This window comes from Stenella coeruleoalba (assembly GCF_951394435.1).
Source record: "Stenella coeruleoalba genome assembly, chromosome: 16".
In the NCBI taxonomy this organism is placed as follows: domain Eukaryota; kingdom Metazoa; phylum Chordata; class Mammalia; order Artiodactyla; family Delphinidae; genus Stenella; species Stenella coeruleoalba.
This window is the reverse complement of record NC_137162.1, coordinates 81,287,978-81,314,264: the sequence shown is the minus strand read 5'-3', so window position 1 is coordinate 81,314,264 and position 26,287 is coordinate 81,287,978. Positions and strand designations below refer to the sequence as shown.

Sequence of the window (26,287 nt, the reverse complement as noted above, 5' to 3'; positions counted from 1 at the left end):
AAAACGAAATTGAATGTCTGCTTGGGCTTTGAAAGAATCGCTTTTCCTGGTTTTGAGTGTGGATGGAAAAAAATGGAAAAGGAAGAAAATGAGACATACATGGAGGGCTAAAAACAAGGGTGAAGACGAAGAGATTGACGAAAGGTTGGTTCTCTGTTCCGGTCCTTTTTCTGCTGTTTTGTGACCTGTACCCTCATGGGCAGAGAGGGTGAAGGTGCAGGTCCCAGACAATGATTTAATCCATTTAACACGGTCATTTGTAAACACGGTGTCCATTTCCTCTGCATAACGGCAATGATATGGTGCCCCTGCTTCTTCATGGCTTCTTGCATGGGGTGATGCATCATTGGACAGATACTTTTTTTTTTTTTAAATAAACTGCCAGGCACTTAATTAAATCTTGCATTCCCTCTAATAAAAAATTGACAGCAAATATACTATGAACGCATGGTGGGTGACAGAGACACACCAGAAGAAAACAAGTGGGTATTCCCTCCGGATTTCACAAGAGCTGCAGCCCACCTTCTGCTGCTCTCTTTGCTACGGCTCCCACATCCATGAGGACTGAAAGCACGGTGTGAAGGCATCAGCGGCTCTGGAGGCCTGTCTTTGGGAGATTAATTGTGACCCACTTAAAAAAAAAGTTATCTAGGGAAATTTGAATACGTTTTCTATAAGACATGGAAACAAAAACCTTTATGGTATATAAATAGTGGAAGGTTTACCAAGGTCTTCAGTTGGAAGGAGTCGGACACTCTGCAGAAGGAAAGGACGTCTCTTGGCTTGTGGGTCGAAAGGTGTGGGAGGAGTTATTCATCTCTGCTCAGGTGCTGGCTGCTGGGCCCCACAACCCAGAGTCTTGACACCGTTTGGAACCAGTTCGCCCGCTGCCTCTGCCTCACTGAGCCTCACATTAGTGTGTGTCCAGTGGCCAAAGGGTCATTGGCCATTGGGTCATCGGTCACTGGGTTATTGCCCTTTTGGTCTTGTTTGTCAAGGAGGAAAGGAAGACCAAGTGGGTCAAGGTGGCAAGGCATGTATTCGGAGCAGGGACTGAGTGGGGTCATAAAATAAAGCAGCGAAGAGAGAGACGACCTCGGCCATCAGTCTCCAAACCCACGAACTGAACACCTTTCCGTTGCGTGTTCTATCAGCACGTTCATCAGACCGTTCTGTCGCCTCCTAACGTCAGTTGCCTCCTGAGAATGGTTTTCATTGTGCGTCTGTTTTCTGACGGTCAAACGTCTCTAAGTAGAGAAACTGGACCCGAATTTGTGGCATCACTTCCCCCTCCAATACGATTGTATAAATGTCCAACCTGAGATCCAAAGACTACATTTTCCCTGCCACCCCTCCCCGTATAAAGTCCTGAACTCCGTTAGGTCTCAGCCCAGCTCTTCTTGCTGCATTTCCTCCTGCAGCGAATGGCAGCTCAAGCAAGAAAAACTGGGAGCCGTGCCGGATTCTCACGTTTCCTTGGACGTTGAGCCACTCCATCTCTTGGGTTTCATCTCCTGAAGGTCTCTTCCTTCTGTCCTTAGAGCCCTCCGTTTTTGCCCGGACTCACACACTAGTCTCTCCAGGGTCCCTGCTTCCCTCCCCACCCTTCTCCAATTTGGCTTTCACTGCAGCCAGCCGTCCTTCTCCAGTGCCTAGAGGACCACTTTCCCTTTCACCTCTGTCTGTGACTGACGTTCTCAAGATGAATGTTAAACTCGGCCTCGGGTAACACCTTCTCGCTCTGGCCACTGCCTGGCCTACTGATTTCATTTCTCACCACTCCTTTTCCACCCAGCCTAACTCCCGTACGGGAGGCGGGTGCCTTTTCCTGTATGGTTTTTCACCTCTGCCTGCACCTGCTACTCCCTTCTCCATCTTAGATCCTACTAGGCCATCAGGACTTGGTTTCGGGGTCCCTTCTTCTGGGTGCTCTGCACTTGCCTAGCCTCGTATACATTAAATTTATTTATTTTAATTTATTTGGCTGCCGGGGCTTAGTTGCGGTGTTTGGGATCTTTGCTGCGGCAGGCAGGATCTGTAGCTGCGCCATGTGGGATCTAGTTCCCTGACCAGGGATCGAACCCGGGCCCCCTGCATTGGGAGCACGGAGTCTTACCCACTGGACCACAACGGAAGTCCCATATTATGTGTTAATGTAGCCGTTGGCTGTGCCCTTGCCTGAACTGTAGGCTGCCTGCGGGGAGAGACAGAGACCCTCTCTCATTTTAGCCTTTATCCCCAGCACCTAGCATCGTGCCTGGTCAAAGTAGACTCTCAAGAAATGGTTGTTGGATGAACAAATGAACGTTTAAGATACATCTTATCTATGAACGATGATGAGCAGTGTTAGTTACCGTGTTATTAATAGTTGACAATTCTAACAATTGAATCATAAAGTATTGGTGCCTTTCAGGTCAGCCTCGTTAAAAACCTGACAATTTGTAGCTGTATGAGCTTGGACAAATTACCTAATCCTTCCAAGCTGCAGTTTTCCCGTCTGTAAAATGGGATAATAGAGTTGTTCTGAGAACTAAATGAGATGGTGTATGCTAAATATTTGGGTTATATATAATGCTGAATGAACGTCAGTTACTACAATTATAATCAGCATTAAAATGTTTACATAGTATGAGTCTATACAGTGTTTTAAACTTGCTGTCTTTGTGTTTTTCTGTTCAAATTTGTTTGCAAACAAGTTGTTGTCATAGTAGCAGCTGGAATACCTTGGAGTGCCCAGTTCAATGCCTTCCGAGAGCAGAGAGAGACCAGAAGGCCCATAGCAGCGGGACTCTTGAATATTTTACAGTAGACAAGCTATGTTATTTTCTGTCACGGCAGTGTATTGGGTGGGATGACCTTTATCAGCTGATGACAGTGATGTAGCAGAAGGGACAGTTTTCCACTTGACCTTTATACAATGTGCCAGCCTGTCTCCTAACACAAACTGGGTTACAATTGACAGGCTTGAGAGAACGCTAACCTGACAGAAGCTTATTGTTTGCAAGGAGATAGTCGCTGAGGCAGCCCGTTAGCTGTGAGATGCGGTGACTCGCCTGTCCCTGGGGGTGGCTTAGGATGCCTGCTGCCTGAGTCACTGCCAGAGCATCTTGTGTAATTAGCTCCTCTGGGAGTTTGTTTTTCACTGAGGTTTGTTCATAATGAATCTTTATTGCCGTGGACTTGATCCCTCTGTATTCTTGTGACTTTCTGTCTTTGTTAGCTCTCTTCCTCTCTTTGCCAAAACGTCACAGGATGTTGTCTCCCCACTGTTTCTGTAGCTTCATTTTTGCCTTTCTCTATACTTTATACTTCCCTTTAGTTTTCTACCATGGAGTGATTTCCCCAGGAGGGCTGGCCGGTGACCTTCGCACGTTTGCTCCGTCCCCAGACAGCGGTGGGGCAGGAGTGGCTCTGGGAAGCGGGAAGCCGTATGCTGAGGTTCAGCCTGGTGGGTTTGGTGGAGGGACATGCTGCTGAGCACCAGTCCACTTAGGTTGTCACCCTAGTTCTGGTACCAACTGCATGGATGACTGCAGGTGATCAACTTCATCGCTTTAGGAAACCCCTGGAAGGATGACGTTTTTGTTTGGAGTGGAGGGCAACGGGTGGTCCCAATCATGAAAATTAAAAATGGAAAATGAGTGTGTCATTCTGGAACTTTTTCCAAAGCCAGAGCTGCTTGATGTGAGAAATCACGTCGTCATCTGCTAAATGGGGACAGTTGCATCTGCCCTGTCCCCCTCTCTGAACCCGTGTGGGAGACAAAGGCAATAATGGATACAGAAAGTGGGTTGATTGAAAGAACTTTGCCAAAATGTTGGCTGGACCTGTCTCTGGGGAGCCGTGGATAGTGGTCTCTAGAAATTAAAAAAAAAAAAAAAAAGAAAAAGAAAACAGAAAGAGAAAAAAGTTTTTAAGAGGGAAAAGAAAATATTAAAAACATGCTTTGGAAAGTTAGAAATCTGATAAAGCCCTCAGTACCACAGCTGGGGACTTAGCCTCATGTTTCAAGTAAGTGAATCTTGCTGAGATTAATATTTTATGCATATCTGTGGAATCAGAAATTCACCCACATCTTTGAAATAAGAGTCTCTATCAAAACAGTGGATGAAGATGTAAACCTTTTGTTGTTCTTAAAGACCTCATACAGTGAAATGCTCACTTACATCGTATGAAGTTGGGGCAGCAACAAACGCTTGGCAACTCGGGACTGGTACCTCCTTAACACTTCTGAATCTATATAGTTTCTTCAGAACACAGAAAGGCTGTGATTTTCAAGCTGTGTTCTGAGGGGTCCCAGCGTTGCCTTGGGGGACCGTCCGGAGCACCAGAGTGCCTTGGCTTTCTCTGTTCTTAGGACTCCCCTGAGATTTCATCGCAAAAAGTGTTCCGCTGCTAAAAAAGCAAAGCAAAACAAAACAAAATGAGAGACCAAGAAGTAAACAAAAATAGTTGAAAAGCACCATGATAAGGACTTAAAGATGATGCCTCAGAAACTCTGAAACTTGGATGAGAGGAAGGAAGAGAGCCCTTCAACATCCAGGCTTCTTTCTCATATGTAACGGAAGCTTGACCTGTGAGTGTCCAAAGACACATAGGATGCTGGAAGGGCTCAGCCTGGAAGGACAATGGAACTTGAGTCTAACCTGGTCCTGACCAGTGAGGACAGGATTGGCGAGCGTGGTTTGCTATGAAACAAATCCTTCTAGCTACCCACATAGCGCGGGTGCGTCTGATGAGCTCATACAAGTGCGGCTTTCCAGCATAAACAGCAGGCGCTTCCAGCGCTGTTCGTCTCGGTCAGTGATGTTATTCTGTGTCCGTACCACTTAGAGGGATGTATTTTCTTTTTGGCAGTGGAACCAATTGCTTTGGATCCACCAGGGAGACCTCGACATCCTAAACCAAACTCCTATTAATGAAACTTCCAAAATTTAAATGAGACAAAACAAACAGATATACACAGAGCCAACCATTACTTCTGTAGACAAAAGGAAAAGAGGAGTTCGATGGAAGGATATGCTCATTCCAGATCAGGGAGGCATCCTGCCCCTCTTCTCTCTCTCTCTCTCTCTCTCTCTCTCTCTCTCTGTGTCTCTCTTTCTTTCAGGATAGCAGTTGTTTGGATACTGGCCATGGGCCTGAGAAAAGTCAACTGGGCCTTTCTTCCAACCCTAAGACTTTCCCCACTAATGTCCCAGTCCCCTATTATGGTGTGAAAAACCACTATTGTTCAACATCTGTTTGGATAATTGGATTTTTGTTTTGAATATTTTTCACCTTTATTGGAGTATAATTGCTTTACAATGTTGTGTTAGTTTCTGCTGTACAACAAAGTGAATCAGCTATACGTATACATATAGCCCCATGTCCCTTCCCTCTTTAGCCTCCCTCCCACCCTCCCTATCCCACCCCTCTAGGTCGTCACAAAGCACCGAGCTGATCTCCCTGTGCTATGCGGCTGCTTCCCACTAGCTATCTACCTTACGTTTGGTAGTGTATATATGTCAATGCTACTCTCTCACTTCGTCCCAGCTTCCCCTTCCCGCCGTGTCCTCAAGTCCGTTCTCTACGTCTGTGTCTTTATTCCTGCCCTGCCACTAGGCTCATCAGTACCACTTTTTTAGATTCCATATATATGCGTTAGCATACGGTATTTGTTTTTCTCTTTCTGACTTACTTCATTCTGTATGACAGACTCTAGGTCCATCCACCTCATTACAAATAACTCAGTTTTGTTCCCTTTTATGGCTAATATTCCATTGTATATATGTGCCAATCTTCTTTTTCCATTCATCTGTCGATGGACATTTAGGTTGCTTCCATGTCCTAGCTATTGTACACAGTGCTGCAATGAGCAGGACAATTAGATTTTTATAGGGAAAAAGTCCCACCCAGAAGTGAAAAGAAAAATATGCAGCGATTAATGTGAATTATGGGAACTTAGCTTTTGGGGCCTCCAGGACCATAACTGAGCACTCCTTCTCCCCCTGGTGGCAACATGTACTAATTGCAGGCAGAGCGCCTGGGCAGGAAGTCGCTTGCCTGCAGACTCAGGTCTGTAAGGTGATGACGGTCACCCCTCTCCTCCAGAAATGTTGCCATGAGGTCAGATGCACTGGCTATGGACTTACTCTTTTCATGGAACTGATTTCTGGTCCAGATGAAGTGGGAGTCCTTCCTTCTCACACTTCCATCAACGGTTAGATTTCTTATAACACAATGACCACATCAGACTTCTCTGACAGTCAGCCCATAGCAGACATTTTAAAATATGGGTCCTTTTCTGGTTTATAACTTATATAGTCTGCTCTGGAGACTTTCGTCTCATCGATCGGCTTATTACTCAGTGTTATCCTCAAACTCAGCCTTCCAGTCTCTGCCCCCTCCTCCCCTGCACATCAGCCTCTGCAGCCTCCAGGACCCACTGGGATGAGGAGGGCCCGGAACACAGGTTCATCCTCTCCCACCCTTCCTCTTCACTCTTGGGGGTTGTGGAAGGGCTTCATACACTCACCTGAGGAACCTCACGTGTTTGGTGGCAAGCATGCTGCTGTCTGGACAATTCATTGCCCAGGTCAGTGAATTTCGTGGTTTTTGGCAGTGACCTACAGGAAAAAATCCACCCTGACCGTATACACGCACAGACGAAAACACAGCCCACTCGACACGGCATTTGTTCTATTCTAGTTCAGGAGAAGTGAATGTTGGTCTCCATCCTTTAAATCGATATGACCACCCACTAACGGGCTGGGCCAGCATTTCGTAAAGTACAGTTCTGTTCCTCAGATGACTGAATACTCAGCTGCCACATGCCCTGCATGGGGCTGGGGCAGTGATGCTCCTCTGGGCTGTCTCTGGGGACACCAGGGGCCCCTGCTTGCTTGCCTGGGTCTTCGGGAAGCCTGGAAATCCCTGGCTCTTCAGGAAACAGCAGGGCTCCAGGAGAGACTTTTGCCATTTCCCCCACTCTGCTTTCTCCCCGAGGACTTCTTACCATGTTTGAAGGTAGCACCAGAGTGGCCTGTGGGTTCTGAACTTGGCAAACATTTAGCCCCAAGTGAGATGCAGCTACCCTTCTTTCAGACACCCCCCAGCTTCAAGGTGGCTTTTCTGAGGTCCTTGACCTCGGGGAGAGAAACAGTGTGCGGTAACCCCTGCCCTGCAGGACTGTGCAGTGCTGTGGGCTCTGTTTCTACCCCGTCCTCCCAAACAGCCTCTTCTCCTTGCTTCTCCTCTTTGGCTCCTGTGTGTAGACACAGGGCAGACGTGTCCTGGAACTCCTTCTCCGCGGTCTGTGGGCGGAGAGCTGGCTCCAGAGTCTGGCCTTATGGATGGGCCGCCTCGTTACCTTCTGTTCTGAACTGTGGCCCGTGTCCACTGTAATCCCGACATTCCTCTGAACAATTCCACCTCTCCCTAGGAGGGAAAGGTTCGCGATGGTTATTTTGCCGTCTTGAGTCTCACTCTGTCCGGTGAGGCTAGTCATCCAGGTGACCCTGAGGACCAAGTGCCCAGCACCGCTTTGTTCTTACAAACAGCATGCCACTGCCGTTTGACCAGGTACGAGCTTTTCTCTACAGGCTTGGGTTCCTGTCCACTCCTGTTCTTTATTGTCCCCTTCACCATGGACGGGCTCTCCATTGCCTGTGGGGTCCCTGTCTGTTTCTAGAAGCAGTGAGCTGGGTCCCTAATGGCCTGTTTTCGCTCCAGGCCCTCTACCCAAGTTGTTGCCAGTTTTTTTTTTTTTTTGCGGTACGCGGGCCTCTCACTGCTGTGGCCTCTCCCGTTGTGGAGCACAGGCTCCGGGCGCTCAGGCTCAGCGGACATGGATCACGGGCCCAGCCGCTCCGTGGCATGTGGGATCTTCCTGGACCGGGGCACGAACCTGTGTCCTCTGCACTGGCAGGCGGACTCCCAACCACTGTGCCACCAGGGAAGCCGCTTGCTGTAATTTTATCTGGCAAACCTATGGATGTTTCTGTGAGTTCCTAGTCTATCAGTGTGTCATGATGTTCCTCCAGGGGCTTCCTGACGTCTGGGTGGCTCAGAACCCTTGGTACCCTAGAAGCTAAAGCTTGTGCTGCCTATGTGTGTGAACGGAGGATGGGCAGGGAGCCAGGAAGCTAATGTACGGTTTACGTTACGCTAAAGGATGCACACAGCAAGACCTGGCATAAACTCCTCCATAGCTGACAGCCCTCCAGGTGCTGGGCCACACGGAATGTATGCTGCATTCTAAAGCGATGTCATTTGAGTTGAATTAAATCTGAATCAACAAGTTGGGCCATCACAGCAGTTCTCCGAATCATTTTTACTTTTTGTAACAACTCTGCCACTTGTATTTTTCAAAACCATTCACAGGTGTTTTTTCCTTGCCATTTCACAGTAAGCCGGTGGCACAAGTTGATTAATATGATTCTTCAGATATCCTCAGATGAGGAACTGTGTCTTAGAGAAATTAAATAATCCCAAGATTACAAAGTTGGGCTCAGTGGGTCTGGGACTAAAACCTGGGGCTTCTGATCCTTAAGCAAAGAAATCATTAAACATGTTTGATTTTCTTCTCATACTAGAGGCTCTTATACACAGAGAGAGGAATCACACCACTCCCCTTGAAACTGTTTACCTGATCATTTTATACATCCTTAGATATTATCTTTAGGGTAACATACAATCTGTGACGTTTATCTTTAAGATTCTAGTTTTCAGGAATTGAAAGCCAAGGTTTGTCCTGAGACTGTGCACATAGCCTTCCCACTCACTCCATAAATATTGACTAAGTCCATAAATATTGACTGTGGTAGGTGGCGGGAGACAGCCATCAAGAAGGCGACATCATCTTCCGCCTTCAGGAGCTCGGTCCTCCTGCCCCGGGTCCGCACCGGCCGGGAGTCCCCCTCTGGGTCCAGGAGTTGGACTTCTTTATCAAGTAAGGGTCACTGATCCGCCAACCACTCTTATTTTTGTAGCTCAGGGGTTTGGAAGCTCTGCCCTTGGAGTTATACTTAAGTATTGAAGGGCCTAACGGCCGGGGACCGTGACCTCCTGCCACCTGGGACCATGTGGGGATTTTTAGTTCGTTCCACAAAGGATTCAAGGTGTTTCTTGTATCTGCTTTTTGTTACTATCGCCTTCCTGCTCCGGGAGAATGTTCCTACCAACTCCAGTTTTATTTCTAAAATCTTCAAGGTGCCTAAGGACTCCAGGAAGATGCTTCTAAAACTAGAGAGCCTTCTGCGTCCTATAGCTTCTCCTTACCCTTTATAGAGGCATCGCTTGAAACCAGTACGTTTGCAGGTTCACAGCACGCTGAAACGGTTGCTCTTCGTTAGTAATTCTGGTCGCTGGCTGCTGGTTTGTGATTTCTCTCCATTAGCGTCGCCTTTGAATTGAAGGTCACGGTTTTATTTGTTGGAATATGCCATTTTGCCTCGATCCCTTTATGCCACTCAAAGAATTTAAGCTGTTCGTGTTGCCGTGTCATTAGCCAGAGATCAATTGAGTAGAATCCTCTGGGCACCGAGCACACTGGTGTGCTCCATTTGTCCACTGTCGAAAGGGACAGACACATCAATGTGATTTGCATTATAGTTTTAAAACAATGACAGCGGTTGGTCAACAGTGCACTCCTAATATCCCGAATTCCATTAGAGATGACTATGTTTCAAAGATGTTCTGCAAGAGAACAATTAAGTCTGAAAAGATTACAGGTTGCAGCGATGACTATGAAAAGGGTTGGGGGAGCCTGTGGTTTTTGAGTGGTGACAAGCAGATGTGTCCAGCTAATTTTGTCTGAAAATACCAGCAGAGCAAATTACTCATGAGAAATCTGCTCATAGGAACTAATTGAACGCCATGTCCAGTTTGATAGTGAAAATGGAGTGGAGCCCAAACCAGTGGACAGAGAGAATGAACGGGCATTTGAACTTTTTACATTTGTATGATTTCTAAAAATAACCTCGGTGCCAGTAGAAGGTTGGGAGGACTGAGAGGCATGTCAACTATGAAATGGTCCCAGACCCTTTAACAGAGGTGGAGAAAGATAAAGGAGCCCGTGAAGGAGAGGCTCAAAACTGGCCGCTTGGATTTGCAGTAGTGTCATTCTATAGGAGGCCCAGGAATCAATGGCCGAATCCTTAAGTTGCGCTGTTGCTTTCCAGAAATGCCCCACAGCCTTGTTGGTGTGGTCAGTCTGCTATAAAGCATTGCTCTTTTCATACCAATAAACTTCAATATTCAGGACACAGAGGTGTTCCATTTATCAGCCGTGCACCTAGATTGCTGAGTGAGTTAGTAATTGCCGCAGTGATTGAGCCATTTGGGTAATGACTGATCATATATCTAAATTATATTAAAATTAAGAACATGGCATAAAAATTGTTTCATGGAGGACGATCTGCCGTTACATTTTAAACAAGGGTTTCTCTTTCACAGTTTACACATTTTTAAATGGCTGAAAAAAAAATCACACCCAGCTGTGTTTTACTTCATAATTCATGCTAGTTGACTCCAGGTAGGAACTCTGCTTGCCGTTGCCTGAATGAACCAGCTGATAATTGCCTTTTATTTCTAAAAATGGAATTTTTTAATCTATCAAAATTCATTTTTATTAGTTAATTAATTAATTAATTGAAGTATAGTTGGTTTACAATGTTGTGTCAGTTTCAGGTGCACAGGAAAGTGATTCAGTTATATATGTGTGTGTGTGTGTGTGTGTGTGTATAAAATATTCTTTTCCAGATTCTTTTCCCTTATAGGTTATTACAAAGTATTGCGTATAGTTCCCTGTGATATACCATAGGTCCTTGTTAAGGAACATATTTTAAATGTAAAAACATAAAAAGGTTTAAAGTAATACCATGAAAAGAGAGATATCATCCTAATGCTAGTCCAAACAAAACTGGACTGGCTTCTTTTAGGCAGCATATAACTGAGTCTTGGTTTTCTACCCAATCTGACTATCTCTACCTTTTAACTGGGGTGTTTAGATGATTTTATATAAAAGTGGAATTTTAAGCAATACATGATCATAGTAAAAACATCTGGAAAGTTCAGAAATATAAATAAAAAATCACCTTTATTTGAGATAGCCACTGTTAATATTTTGGGGTGTGTGTTTTTTAAAATTAATTAATTATTTTATTTTTGGCCATGTTGGGTCTCCGTTGCTGCGCACGGGCTCTCTCTAGTTGCGGTGATGGGGGGCTCCTCTTCACTGCGGTGCGCGGGCTTCTCATTGCTGTGGCTTCTCATGTTGTGGAGAACGGGCTCCAGGCATGTGGGCTTCAGTGGTTGTGGCACACGGGCTCAGTAGTTGCGGCTCGCGGGCTCTAGAGCGCAGGCTCGGTAGTTGTGGTGCATGGGCTTGGTTGCTCTGCGGCATGTGGGATCTTCCCGGACCAGGGCTTGAACCTGTGTCCCTTGCACTGGCAGGTGGATTCTTAACCACTGTGCCACCAGGGAAGCCCTGGGGTGTGTTCCTTTGAACTTTTTTCATTGTGCTGCTAAGTGGCTTTTCCTCCCTTGTCCTCTTTTGGGTTCTCTGCTTTGCAGCTATTTGGAAATGAATGTTCCTCCGTCTTGTAAGTGCTTTCAACTCATGTCTCCCAGTAAACAGCTGGAGAGCTGGATGGGTCTCTCTTCCTAATGTATTCAGTAGAACGAGGCAGTGGCGGCAGGGCTGGTGGTGATGGTGGGAGTGGAAGTGGTGATAACAGTGGTGTCGGAAGCGGTTGGACTGCTGGGGGGCCCCCTTCCGTGGCTCTTAGAAATACACGGACAACTGAGCTGCCGGTGGAAATTCAGCCTCCGTAGATTCTGAACGATGAGCACAGAGCACACAGATGCAGTGATCCAGTTTTCCACGGCATCTGTGAAAACATACTTTAAAGACGATTTTTAGGGTTCCGAAAATCTGAGGCTTTTATAAAAAGTAACCAAAATTCAGTTGGTCGGTTACTTCCCTAAGACGTTTGGTGATTGACATTTGGTGAAAGAAACATCTTCTTATGAATTTAGTTTTAAGAGTTGAGGCGAAGAGTATTTTGGAGGGACCCATAACCATGCCTTCCTGTGAAAAGCTCATGATCCTGAGGAATTCTGGGTGTTTTCGGATGTGTCTGGATACTGCTACTTGAAGCAAGCCAAGTGACAGCATTTGTGTGTACACCCTTCACACACTCACACACACACACGCTCACACACAGTGCTTGCTAGTCTTATGACACACCTAAGACCTGGGGAGGAACCCGGACGTGTCATTACTTTTGTTATTTTGATCACTCACAATTCATTTTGCCTGGTAGAGTCTTACTGAGGAAGAACAGATGCTTCAAACCCGATATTCTGTGGAAATACTTCAGAGTGAATCAACACGTATGTACTAAGAACAAGGTGACAGGCTAACTGCTGAGTGGGCAAGTATCACGGTTAAATTATTGCTTGTCTCCTGGAATTTTTGTATCTCCCCCAAATGTTTGTTTTTCCTTTTATGCCACAACCACAGTGGTTTCTTAGTCTTCTTTCCACACATCGGTGAGCTTAAAATATAACATTTCTGGCAATCCTCTTTGGGATACACTGAAAAGCTCTGTGACCCAGGCAGACCAAGCTTACCCTAAGCAGTTTAGCATTAAGAATTTGAGGAAATCAAATCTCCGTTTTTAATGCAGAAATCAAAGAGCAGTATAAGTAACCAGTAGACTTAAAAAAATAGAATACTTTTCTAAATACGAAACAGCTCAAGATTTTACAGCTGATTTGATAAGCAGTGAAATTGAGAAAAAAATCACCTACAATCGCACGAATGATTGCCAAAACTCTTAGTTCTTCCCGGGGTTTTTTTTTTTCCTTTCTTTTTTTAAAATCTATTTTGTATTTTTTTTTACATCTTTGTTGGAGTATAATTGCTTTACAGTGGTGTGTTAGTTTCTGCTTTATAACAAAGTGCATCAGTTATACATATACATATGTTCCCATGTCTCTTCCCTCTTGCGTCTCCCTCCCTCCCACCCTCCGTAACCCACCCCTCTAGGTGGTCACAAAGCACCGAGTTGATCTCCCTGTGCTATGCGGCTTCTTCCCACTAGCTATAAAACCATATCTATATCTTACAATACAGATCCTATGTGCATATAATTTTGTATCGTGTTTTTCTCTTGTAAATTAAAATATTCCCTCACAGTTTTTCTAATTGTTTTTTGCCTTGCTACATACCATTCCATATGAGTGGCCATACCATAGTTTATTTAACCATTCCCCTAGAATTGGATCTGAGGCTGTTTCACTCTTGCCAGTTTGTTTGTTTTGGCTTCGGACTGCTTTCTGTGAGAAAGGTGGGTCAGGTGAAAGATGAGTTGATAGTTTGCCTGTGCTTAACGCATCCGGGTGTGTATTTCAGGTTATGGTGTACACCGTAGGATGGGATCGTCCCTGTAGAACACAGTGTGAAGCACACAGATTTTGGAGTCAGACAGACCTTGGCTTTATTTCTGAATCCACATAGCGGTGCGACTAACCCAGAAAAATCTCTTAAACTTTCCATGAGCCTCAGTGTTTCAATCTGCAAAGTGGGAACAAGCGTGTTTCCCTCACGAGGTCATTGTGAGGATAACATGACTGATAGATAGCAAGGTAGAATGGTTGTTATTTTCCTGTGTCTACAGGGCTCTTCATACAAATGTAGACATTCAGTTATTTATTCAGCCAGTACCTATTTATTCATTTATTTATTTACCCAGTACCTGTTGTGTGCCTAGCGCTGAACTGGATATTGGCAGAGGTGACTGAGGCTCGGCCCTGCCCAGTGGATGCCAGTCTCCAGGGAGCCAGACAGATGAATAGACAGACAGCATCCCTGTGTGATGGGGAAACTATAGGAGCAGGCATGGCTTCAGGCGTGGCTCCTGGGAAGTATAATAGAAAAACCCCAGGGATTGGCACCAGAAGAGTCAAGGTTCAGATTCTGACTTTGCTCCTTACTCATTCTGAGGCCTTGGGCACATTACTTAAATTCTCTGCATTTTAGGTTCTGCATTCGTATTCCTGCTCTACAAGTTTCAGTGAAGCTCAGAAATAATGTATATATGGTGCCAGACATGTAATAGTTGCTCAAAAATGATTATTCTGCCTGAAGGCTTTAGTGCCCCAATAGTGGCTGATTTTTATGATAATGAGTCCAGCAAATTCCAACACACTGAAATCTCAGAGGCTGGCTTGGGTTAGTCTGAAATACATTTTATCACAGTCTTTTTCTTCCTATTAAATGTATTTATTTTATCTTTGGCTGCGTTAGGTCTCTGTTGCTGTGCGTGGGCTTTTCTCCAGTTGTGTCAATTGGGGGCTACTCTTTGTTGCAGTGTGAGGGCTTCTCATTGCCGTGGCTTTTCTCGTTGCGAAGCACGGGCTCTAGGTGCGCGGGCTTCAGTAGTTGTGGCGCATGGGCTTAGTTGCTCCGCGGCATGTGGGATCTTCCCAGACCAGGGATCGAACCCGTGTCCCCTGCATTGGCAGGCGGATTCTTAACCACTGCGCCACCAGGGAAGCCCTTTCATCACAGTCTTGTTCTTTGTAAACTGGTCATCTCGCACGATGTGTATGGTGATGTGGAATTGTTACAATATTCTGCTCTCAATGAATAGCATTTCTTATGTACAAACCAAGGGAAAATGACTTAGGAAGACATTGATTGCTTCTTAACTTTAAAGGGCCTCCTTAGAATGTAGAATGTAGAACAGCCAAGAAAATGGTTTACACCATATATTGTCATCCCACAGACAGAACAAGGCAGTGGGAATTGAATCTGTTTAGCAGGATGCTCTGTAAATGCCTATTTGCTTATTTATGCATAGACGTAGAAAGTGCTTTTCTTTCATTCTGTTTCCATACTGTCGCCCAAGGAACAGGCACTTAGGACTGAGGTGCCGGTGAATAACAGATGAGCACTGCCCCTAAATTAAACATTAATAAGTACGCTGTAGCAGCATCAAAAAACGCATTTGCTTGATCCAAAATGGAATGAGAGGTTGGTTAGCATTTTCTTTGCTGAGGTCCTACAAATAAAGCGTGTTAGAATCATAAAGTAAATTTGCAGTGTCATTAAGAACATGTTATTCAATGCATCATTTTGCTTAGCGCTTGGTAATGTCTTTCATGGTTAACTTTGTTTTTACTGTTCAGCGTTGTTTATAAATGTGACCCAAATTCTAAATTGTTGGTGTTCTATCAGTCAGACGGTTAGTCAACCCCATTTATTCAGCACCTGCCATGTGCAGCATTCTCTGCAATTCTGGCTTTCGATGTTGAGCTACAAACTGAAATCAGATGAACAGTGTCTGCAGAAATCTTGCAGACGTTTACAAGAAAGAAAAGCCAGAGACAGTGAAGTTATGTTTCCTCAAACCACTGGCCAAATAGAGAGCAGGATGGGAGAGATTTTCTTAGAGAAACAGCAGGATTCACACAAATGACGTGAAGTCACAAATACAGCATTTAGTTGTGCGAAATGGGATAGCCATTGGGAGGATGGAGTGGGTGATAAGTTAGAAATGAGAGACAATGGTATGCTATAAAGTCGGTGATGACCATCCTAGTGCACTTTTTCTTTTTTTGAAAATTTTATATTAGAGTATAGTTGATTTACAATGTTGTGTTAGTTTCAGGTGTACGGCAAAGGGATTCATTTATACGTATTTACATATCTATTCTTTTTCAGATTCTTTTCCCATGTAGGTTACTACAGAATATTGAGTAGAGTTCCCTGTGCTCTACAGTAGGTCCTTGTTGATTATCTACTTTATACACAGTTGTGTGTATATGTTAATCTCAGACTCCTAATTTATCCCTCCCCACCACGTTTCCACTTTGGTGACCATAAATTAGTTCTTGAAGTCCCTGAGTCTGCTTCTGTCTTGTAAATAAGTTCATTTGTGTCATTTTTAAAAAGATTCCACATGTAAGTGATATCATAGGGTATTTGTCTTTCTGTTTCTGACTTACTTCACTTAGTATGATGATCTGTAGGCCCATCCATGTTGCTGCAGATGGCATTATTTCATTCTTTTTTACGGCTGAGTAATATTCCATTGTATATATGTACCACATCTTCTTTTATCCATTCTTCTGTCGATGGACATTTAGGTTGCTTCCATGTCTTGGCTATGGTAAATAGCGCTGCAGTGAACACTGAGGTGCATATATCTTTTCGAATTATGGTTTCCTCTGGATATATGCCAGGAGTGGGATTGCTGGGTCGTATGGTAGCTCTATTTTTAGTTTTTTAAGGAACCTCCATACTGCTCTCCATAGTGGTTGTACCAATTCACATTCCCACCAGCAGTGCAAGAGGGTTCCCTTTTCTCCACACCCTCTCCAGCGTTTATTGTTTGTAGACTTTTCCATGATGGCCATTCTGACTGGTGTGGCGTGATCTAGTGCACTTTTAAAAATCATAAAATAGAAATAACTTAAGGTAGCCACACTTCTGCAGATGAATGGCAGCACGGAACACACCTAATCACGGCTGTTTCCTGGGGTAATTCATATTTTCCTTTGCCATTCATTGTGAATGTGATCTGTAGCGGTCGCCTTCCCATCTGCAGTGTTTGCTTTTGCTGGATCAGCTTGTGTTCTCTGCGGACTTTTCACCTGGCGGTGGGAGGGTACAGTTTACAATGTGGTGGCCGGCAGAGGGAGGCCAGCCTGGGTTTCTGACTTCCTTGTGGACACTTGAAGGCCAGGACTTGCTGGTACCACTAATAATAGCCACTCCTTTTGGACGCGTGCTGGGTGCCAGGCGTGGTGCTAAATGCTTTGTGCGTATTATCTCATTTAATCCTCCGAAGATCTTATGATGTGCAGACTATTATTAGGCCTGTTTCTGCAGATTAGGAAATTGAAGCTTAGAAAGGTTAAGTCACTTGAAGGTCAGACGGCTAGAAATGTCAGAGTTGAGGTGCAAACTCAGTTTTCTCCTAATCCCTACGTAGCAGTATCTTAACACATCTTTACTACTGCTTCAGGACTGCATCGGTATGTTATTTTAAAGCATACAAGGTAAGAACTTGATCGCTTTTCACTGAAGTTTTGATTTTATACAGCAAGAAATAACTGAATACTAAAGTAAATAAATTAACAAAAATGTAAAAATTAATTAAAATATTTTAAAAGTACGAAGCTTGGTGTTAGAGAACGGGGCTGGTACCTTTCGGCGTTATCCTAGCAGACCTGTCAGGCCAGACGCCACCGTGTGTTGTAAGTGTAGCGTCTGAATTAGCTCCGCTGTCTCTTTGAAGCAGGTGGCACAGACGGAGAGCCCTGGCAGTAGCTGTCACTTGGTCTTGAACAGGAAGTAGACGACCCTTTCTGGTATTGCTAGAATGAATCCTTGGCAAATTCTCTGAGCAAGTTTCTGGCTACTGGTCACAAGGCATACGGCAAATTGACGGGGAGGTCTTGCAGTTGGCATCCCCAGAGACTCAGGGTTGCTGCACACGCCACCTGAGCCCGCTTCCCCTCCACCCAAGCTGCAGCAGGTCTCTGGTCAGCTGTAGCATGACAGTTTGAACATCACTTCTGTGGCTTCAGTAATTGTGACTGGTTCTCTGTTGATGGACAGTTTCTAAGGAAACATTCTCAAAAATCAACATTTGGGCACTGATAGTTTTCTTTTTTTTTTTTTTTTCGGTACGCGGGCCTCTCACCGCTGCGGCCTCTCCTGTTGTGGAGCACAGGCTCCGGACGCACAGGCTCAGTGGCCATGGCTCACGGGCCCAGCCGCTCCGCGGCATGTGGGATCCTCCCGGACCGGGGCACGAACCCGTGTCCCCTGCATCGGCAGGCGGACTCTCAACCACTGTGCCACCAGGGGAGCCCCATGAGCACTGATACTTTTCAACCGGTTATACAGACTCATCAAAATTAGCAGGTTTTCTCCCAAATAGCCATCATGGTTTTAAAAATAATTAGTATGATGTATCCTCCTATGTGATGGTCATAATTATGATCACCATATAAATACATAGACTGTAACCTCCGACAGTTAGAAGAATGAAAGCTAGCGGGGCTGTGTTTTCAATAAAAAGATGGAAGATTCTTAAAAGCATGAACCAAGAGATGAAAGTGCTGACCTAGAAACAGGTGACCTTTGTATTATGTCATTGAGGTGACCGTTGGCTGGGGTTGGAGCCCAGGGACACTGGGTTGTCTATTTTGAGTTTCATGGTTCTTTATTCCCCTCTCATCATTTTTGTTTTCCAGCTGAGATGATCCAACAAAGATTAGAAGCCCTGGAGAAAGAGAGAGGCAGCCTGCACTTTCAGCTCCCTTCACAGCAGCCGGCTGTCAGTGGCCTCCTGGGCCACCTGAGGGCACAGGCCCAGGCCACCCTGCACCGGGCGGCCCAGAGGTACGTGCTCTCCCCTGGGGGCCCTCTTCCCTCTCCCCGCTCCTGAGTGGCGCAGAGCCCGGGAGACCCTTCGCTGCGTTTTCCCGGGAAGCACCCTTCTGCTGGTTGGACAGGTGAGGGCTCCTTCCAGAGGCAGGGACCGGGGTGGGTCACACGCCCTAGGAAGCCCTTCTGCTAAGTGCCAGCAGGGCCCGTCGACAAGCACAGGCACGGCTGGGTGCTAAGCTCCCCCGGGAAGCCCACCCGCTGAGAAGGTGGAGGTGGATTTCCTCTTGCCGAGGGCAGCTGGGTCTCCTGTCATCCTGTAAGATCCACCCATGGTCCCCTCTGACCGAGGGATGAAAACACATCCTCCTCCTGACTCTTCCTCCGGAGCATCTTCTGCTCTTTCGGCTACCCAAGGGTCTCCCAGGACCGGGACTAGGTGGAGGCCAGAAGCTACTTCTAATTCGGTGGCTCTCAATCCTGGCTGCACGGTTGAATCACCTGGAGAGTTTTTCAACGTCCAGCTTCTTCCCCAGACCAGCTAAGTCAGGCTGTCTGGCGCCCGGTCCCAGGTGCTGGCCTGTTGGAAAAGTCTGTGAACCATTGTTCTCTGTCTGCTGGTGACCTCTCCTTGGGTAAAGGCCTGAGGGGGAAGCGGTAGTGATGAATGCGATTAGGCTAATCAGAGCGCGGGTCTGCTTCTGCTTGGGTGTAAACACGGCCACAGCAATTACACTGTACTTCCAACTTCCACTTGGCTCTGACAATCACAGGCCTGTCTGGCCCAGTCCTCATTTTACATTCGGTTGATCTTGGCAGCTCCGTAGAACCCGTCTTGACAGCGAGGCTGGTGGTTTTCTCACGTGCCTGTCCTGCAGTTTTGAGGGAATCACGTAGCAGAGTGCCTGGCGCCTGGTAGGTGCTTCCTTACAAGTTGGTTGAGTGAACTTTTACATGATTCTCTTAAAGAACAGGTGAATCTCACATCCCATTTCTATTCTTTTTTCATCTGACATTGAAGTATCACCTTGTTTCCTGTCTCCTTCTCACTCACACAGGCCCTTCCCAACTTGACGTTCTACTTAATTCTTTCTTTCTTTCTTTCTTTTTTTTTTTTTTTGCAGTACGTGGGCCTCTCACTGTTGTGGCCTCTCACTGTTGTGGCCTCTCCCGTTGTGGAGCACAGGCTCTGGACGCGCAGGCTCAGCGGCCATGGCTCACGGGCCCAGCCGCTCCGCGGCATGTGGGATCCTCCCGGACCGGGGCACGAACCCGCGTCCCCTGCATCGGCAGGCGGACTCTCAACCACCGCGCCACCAGGGAAGCCCTCTTTCTTTCTTTTGATCTTTGGGGGTGTTTCTGGTCCTCCACCCCAGTCTCAGGCCGTTTTTAGCATCTGCCAGTGTATTGTGTTTCTATTAATTTAACAAACACTTGCGTATCACTCTTACTTGCATAAGAGTTACTGAGTGCTTTAAGAAGTGACTCATTTTTAAAAAATTTTCATTGTGATAAAATATACATAACATAAAATTTACTATTTCAACCGTTTGTAAGTGTGCAGTTCAGTGGCGTTCAGTACATTCACATTGTTGTGCAGCCGTCACCACCAGCCGTCTCCAGAACTTTGTCATCTTCCAAAACTGAAACTCTGTCCCCATTAAACACTAACTCCCTACTCTCCTACATTGTCGGTGGGAATATAAATTGGTGCAGCCACTATGGAAAACAGTATGGAGCTTCCTTAAAAAACTGAAAATAGAGCAATGGTATGATCGTGCAATCCCACTCCTGGGCAAGTATCCAGAGAAAACTCTAATTCAATAAGATACATGCCCCTCTGTGTTCATAGAAGCACTAGTTACAATAGCCAAGACATGGAAGCAACCGAAGTGTCCATCGACAGATGAATGGATAAAGGAGATGTGGTACATATATACCATGGAATACTACTCAGCCATAAAAAAGAATGAAATAATGACATTTGCAGCAACATGGATGGGCCTAGAGATTATCATACTAAGTGAAGTAAGTCAGACAAAGGCAGAGAAAGACAAATACCATATGATAACACTTATATGTGGAATCTGAAATATCATACAATTGATCTTATTTCCAAAACAGAAACAGACTCACAGACATAGAAAACAAACTTATGGTTACCAAAGGGGGCAAGGGGGGGGGGAGAGGGATAAATTAGGAGTTTGGGATTAGCAGATACACACTACTCTATATAGAATAGCTAAACAGCAAGGTCCTACTGTATAGCACAGGGAATTGTATTCAGTATCTTGTAATAAGCTATGATGGAAAGAATATGAGGAAGAAAATATATATATATATATTTATGTATCTGAATCACTTTGCTGTATACCAGAAACTAACACAGCATTGTAAATCAACTATACTTCAATTAAAAAAACCCCATTGGGCTTCCCTGGTGGCGCAGTGGTTGAGAGTCTGCCTGCCGATGCAGGGGATGCAGGTTCGTGCCCCGGTCCGGGAGGATCCCACATGCCGCGGAGCGGCTGGGCCCGTGAGCCATGGCCGCTGAGCCTGCGCGTCTGGAGCCTGTGCTCCGCAATGGGAGAGGCCACAACAGTGAGAGGCCCGCATACTGCAAAAACAAAAACAAAAACAAAACCCATTAACTTCCTTGTCCCCCCTTCCCAGCCCCTGGCAACCACCATTTCTACTTTCTGTCTCTATGAATTTGACTAGTCTGAGTACCTCACCTTAGTGGTATCATATGGTATTTGTCCATTTGTGACTAGCTTCCTTCACTGAGCCAAGGTTCATCTCTGTTGTGACGTGTCAGAATTTCCTTCCTTTTGAAGGCTGAATCACGTTCCGTTGTATTATGTACCACATTTTGCTTATCTGTTCTTCTTTTGATGAATAAGAAGTAATTCACTGAATCCTCAAGACAGTTCCGGGGGTTGTAGATTTTGTATGTTGATATATGTATCTCTGTGGAGATTACCTCATCATCATCTGCGTCCCTATCTGTATTTAGAGATGAGGGAACGAGGCCCAGGAAGGCTTCAGGGACTTGTGCAGGCCTCCAGTGGGTGGGTACTGAGCCTGGGCACAAACCTCGCGTCTGGCTTGAGTCCCGGTTTGGAACTAGCTTCCCGCGCTCTCCCTCTGAGTCCAAGCTGGCCCCTGCTCTCCAATGATCATGTCTTTAGCTACACGTGTTGTGGTTGGAGAGCGATGCTTTGTTATGGTCTCAGCTGAGTGTCTCGTAGAACACGGTGAACTAAAATAAAGGCAGTGTCCTGCTCTCTCACTCAGGTTACACCCCCTGCCCTTTCTCGTATTTGACTGTGACCCGTAAAGGTAGCATGTTCCCGTCGCTCAGCCGAATACGTTCCCCACAGAAGTATATTATTAATCATTTATGAAGCCCATGTAAACCCGTGGCGCACCCTGTTCCCCCTGCCTCCTTTCCTCACAGGAGTTATCTGGATGCTGTTTTTAGTTCCCATTCACTTTTTGAGCCCACCGGGCTCTGATTGCTATCTTGGCCGCTACCAAAGTTGGTAATGACTTTCTAGTTGCTCATTGAAAAAACATCTTAAAATGCTTCTTCTGTGCATTGTCACGGCACCGTCTAGAACTTTTGATCAATCGGGTTCATCCCTAAAACTCTCTCACCTTGGCCTTCTCAAATCACTCTTTCCTGCTCTTGCTGCGCTGCTGGCCATTCCTTTCCATCTCTGAAGAGCTCCTGTTTCTCTCCCAACCCCTTCATACTGATGCTCCCCTGTCTTCTCTTCTCCATCCTCTCCTCCCACTTTATATACTCTCTCTGGGGGATCTCAGATACTCCTGTGCTTCAGGTACCACTAATGGACTAATTTCCCTCAAATTTCTTTTTCTTTTTTTAAAATTATTTTGGCCACGCCATGCAGCATGTGGGATCTTAGTTCCCTGACCAGGGATTGAACCCGGGCCCCCTGCACTGGCAGCGTGGAGTCTTAACCACTGGACCACCAGGGAAGTTCCTAATTTCCCTCAAATTTCTATCCCTACCCCTGGTCTCTCTCTAAAATTCCAGCCCACAACTCGGCTTTCTTTTGAACAACTCCCTGAGCTTTACTAAGTGTACTACCTTTTTACCTTAAAAATTTACTGTTGTTTTATTCTTGCCTTTACTAAATTGACTATCTTTTTTTTTTTTTTTTTTTTTTTTTTGCGGTACGCGGGCCTCTCACTGTCATGGCCTCTTCCATTGCGGAGCACAGGCTCCGGACGCGCAGGCTCAGCGGCCATGGCTCACGGGCCCAGCCGCTCCGCGGCATGTGGGATCCTCCCGGACCAGGGCACAAACCCGTGTCCCCTGTATTGGCAGGTGGACTCTCAACCACTGCGACACCAGGGAAGCCCTAAATTGACTGTCTTTTAAAACTATCTAGTTATTAAATTCACTCTCTTTGTCCCCGGTCAGTCCCTGCTCCTGCACCCCCAGTCTCAGTGACTTATGCCGCCATCTCCCCAGTGACCCAAGTAAGAACTCGGGTTCAGCCTTGGCTCCTCCCCTTAGGCCTTACTCCCCAGTCTAATTGGGGACCACGTCCTGTGGACTCCGCTGTCTTTTACTGCATCCCTGCTCCCCTCGCCCATCCTCACGTCAGGGCTTCAGTTCTGATTTAATAATTGTAATCCGGATTCTTGCAGTGGTCTCCTTCTGGTGTTCCCGACCCCAGTATTACTCCCTCTCATTTACCTTCCACGATGCCTCAGGTGGAAACGTCATGTCATGCACGGCGGCCCTCATGGTCCTTGGGATAAGGTCTGTGCTTTGAGCTGACACTCAAAGCTTTTCCAGTGCAGCTCTTGCCTAGCTTTCCAGCAGCCGGAATTTCACTAGGCGTCACCAGCCCCTGCCGCTGACACACGCGAAAGTGGTAGAAGTTGTCACCTAACTGTTGCTCATTCTTCACGACTCAGCTGAGCTCCCATCCTTGTGAAGCCTTGCCTGTGTCAGTCACAGCATCTACCCCTTGAATTGCTGGAGCTCCTTGAATGACCTCACCCCTACCTTGGCTTTCAAATTAATCTGTCTCCTTGAATATCTGTCTACTCTGACAGACGGTGAGCTCCTCGAGGACAAGACTGTATTGTATTTATCTTTTTATTCCTAGACACTAGAGCAGTGGCTGACCTATGATAAGTATTCTGTAAATATTCACTGAATGAATGAATGTGATACATATGTGTATCTACATGTAGGTTCACCAAGATGCATGTGTATAGAGAGGGAGAGAGGAAGAACCTTCACTCTAACGTGGTTCAGTTGCCCTGGAGAAAACACTCCTTCAGCCTTGCTTTTGACACACCCAGCAAGGAGGAGGTTCACAGTATCTTCTTTTAAAAAAATTAATTAATTCATTCATTTATTTATTTTTGACTGCCTTGGGTCTTCATTGCCGCATGCAGGCTTTCCCTAGTTGTGGCGAGTGGGGGCAGAGTTGTGGTGCACAGGCTTCTCATTGCGGTGGCTTCTCTTGTTGTGGAGCACGGGCTCTAGAGTGTGCGAGCTTCAGTATTTGTGGTGCATGGGCTCAGTAGTTGTGGCTCGTGGGCTTAAAGCACAGGCTCAGTAGTTGCGGCACGGGGGCTCAGTAGCTGTGGCTCGCGGGCTCTAGAGCGCAGGCTCAGTAGTTGTGGCGCATGGGCTTGGTTGCTCTGCGGCATGTGGGATCTTCCCGGACCAGGGCTCGAACCCATGTCCCCTGCATTGGCAGGCGGATTCTCAACCACTGCGCCACCAGGGAAGTTCCCACAGTATCTTGAAGAACCCCCGATTGGAGCTCCAGGAAACCTGGATTTGGTCCTGTCTCTTGCGCCACCCAGCTCTGTGTGACCTGACATAGTTTCCTACCTTCTCCACACTTCACTCCCCTCATGAGAAAAGGAGGGGGTTGGATTAGCTCGCTCTTCTCCACACTTCAGTTATTTAAGCATTATCTTGGCTTTTCTCATGCCAACGCCATCTGTCCCATGATTAACACAATTAGAGAGCGATGCCTCCAAATTAGTTCCTTTCTTACGCTTTTCTGCTGCGTGTTAACATAATTGCATAGTCATTAATAATTTAAAGAATTGCCTCTCACCGTGCCGACTGCCCATCCAGCCTGTGACGTTCGTCATCAGCAGGACTATGTGGACTCACAGGTTTCCCCCGAACCAGGGGCTTTGACTGCAGTTCTCACAGTGGCCACCAGGGGGACGGGGTGTCTGGCCCGAGCTCAGGCAGCCAGCGCCTGGGTGGCAAGGTTTCTCCCAGGCCAGGGGCTTTCCGAGTCCAGGGAGAAACAGAATGCTTCCCAATGATGGTGCTTATCCTGTAGAAATAAAGAAGTTGCATCGGCATATGGCACATCTTCAATACTGATTAATAACAGCACAAATAAGTACTTCTTCGCCTTGTTGGGATCAAGCGTTTCCTAGAGGATCTAATGAAAGCTATAGATTTCTTCCATCACAGAACCACGTATGTACAAACATACGGACAACTGCATACAAACACTTGCATGCAGATCTTCTGAGCTTATGGATTCCCTCTCTAGGGGGCCTTTGGCTCTCAAGAGAATTTGGTTTAGAATAAGATCTGAGGAAATGTAAACTCCCAAGTACAATCAGGTACTTCATTTGTAATTTCACTGTCATTTTGTTCATGATAATCCCTGTTGAATGCATCGTTCTAAAAAGCACTGGTTAATTCTCTGTGTGTCACCCTGAATCGTGCTCGATTTGTCCAGGTCCTTCCAGCAGCCCAGGGAGCGTTAGCTGTCACCCCAGGGGTTAACTGGGCTCCTCTAAAGCAGATTACTGGTACTCAAATGGTTTGGTATCCGTCTCTCTCTGTCTTTGGCACCGCACTGCTCTGTAATATAACTGGGTCACTGGGGTATCTCTACTCAGCAGGGTACAAAGGCATCGTGGTTTGTCTCTATGGTGTCTTGGGCAGAAAATACAGATGTCTGGGGCATTTTCGGTTACCGTTGCTCATCCAGTGAGTCTAGTTTGAAGCATCATTCGTACGTCCAATTCAAATCTTTCCCCGTCCAGAGTTTGTAATACTCTCCTTGTGGGCCATCGCTGCCCCCCGGCCAACAGAGGTGTTGATACCCCCGTGAATATGTGCTGACACATTCCCTCTCTTGTGGGACTCAGATGCGGGGTCCCCAGAGGCCACTGCAGCACCTCCCTGATCCTGACGTGAACAGAATCTCTCCACCCCACAGGGGCAACCACCGTTTTTCACGTGTCACCAAGCCTCTTTCTCTGGGTCTCCTTGGCCAGTGGGCGCCCTCGTTGGGAGGATCCCTTTTGTTGTGTTCACTTGGTTCACAGGAAGCTCACGTATCTTTGCCGCACTGAACGGTTGGGCATGCGGGTCGCCGGTTCCAGGCCGTCTGCCCTGCTGTGGCTCTCCTGATCCTTCATCCCTGCTCGACGGGCAGCGGTGCATCACAAAGTCGGTGTGTGGGCGGGGATTGCCGCAGAGACCTGATGCCCCGCATCCCAACCCCTTGGCCTCCCTCTGATTCCCTCTCCAGCTGTGGACGCTTTTGTGCCCACTGACAGCTTTGCACCCGACAGGCTTCTCTGCCACGGGGCTTTCCCTGCCTCTTGTGAGGAAGGGGCGTGAGTGATGCCCCTGAGGGCAGAGTAATGGTCCAGCCTCCCCACGTCCAGGGGGACAGCTTCGAGGAGTGTTGCACACATTTTCTCCCAGGATGTTTCCCAGTTGGTTGGCGCCCCAGTTGCCTCTGTGGTGATCAGCTCAATAGCACACGGTTTATTGACGTTTCCTCCTTCCTACAACCCACTCTGGTTTCTTGGGAATCACTTCGCCAAAAAGGAGCCCGAACTCAGCTCCTT

The 26,287-nt window shown here is 46.5% G+C and overlaps 1 protein-coding gene across 2 annotated transcripts in view; it reads left to right on the top strand.

The window, feature by feature from the left end:
* DISC1 (DISC1 scaffold protein) overlaps window positions 1-26,287 on the top strand; it is a 347,726-nt gene that overhangs the window by 77,823 nt on the left and 243,616 nt on the right. For both annotated transcript variants that reach the window (XM_079901082.1, XM_079901083.1), the window contains one exon: window positions 18,259-18,406. In XM_079901082.1, coding sequence (XP_079757208.1) covers window positions 18,259-18,406 — 148 coding nt within the window. The remainder of the gene's footprint in view (window positions 1-18,258; window positions 18,407-26,287) is intronic.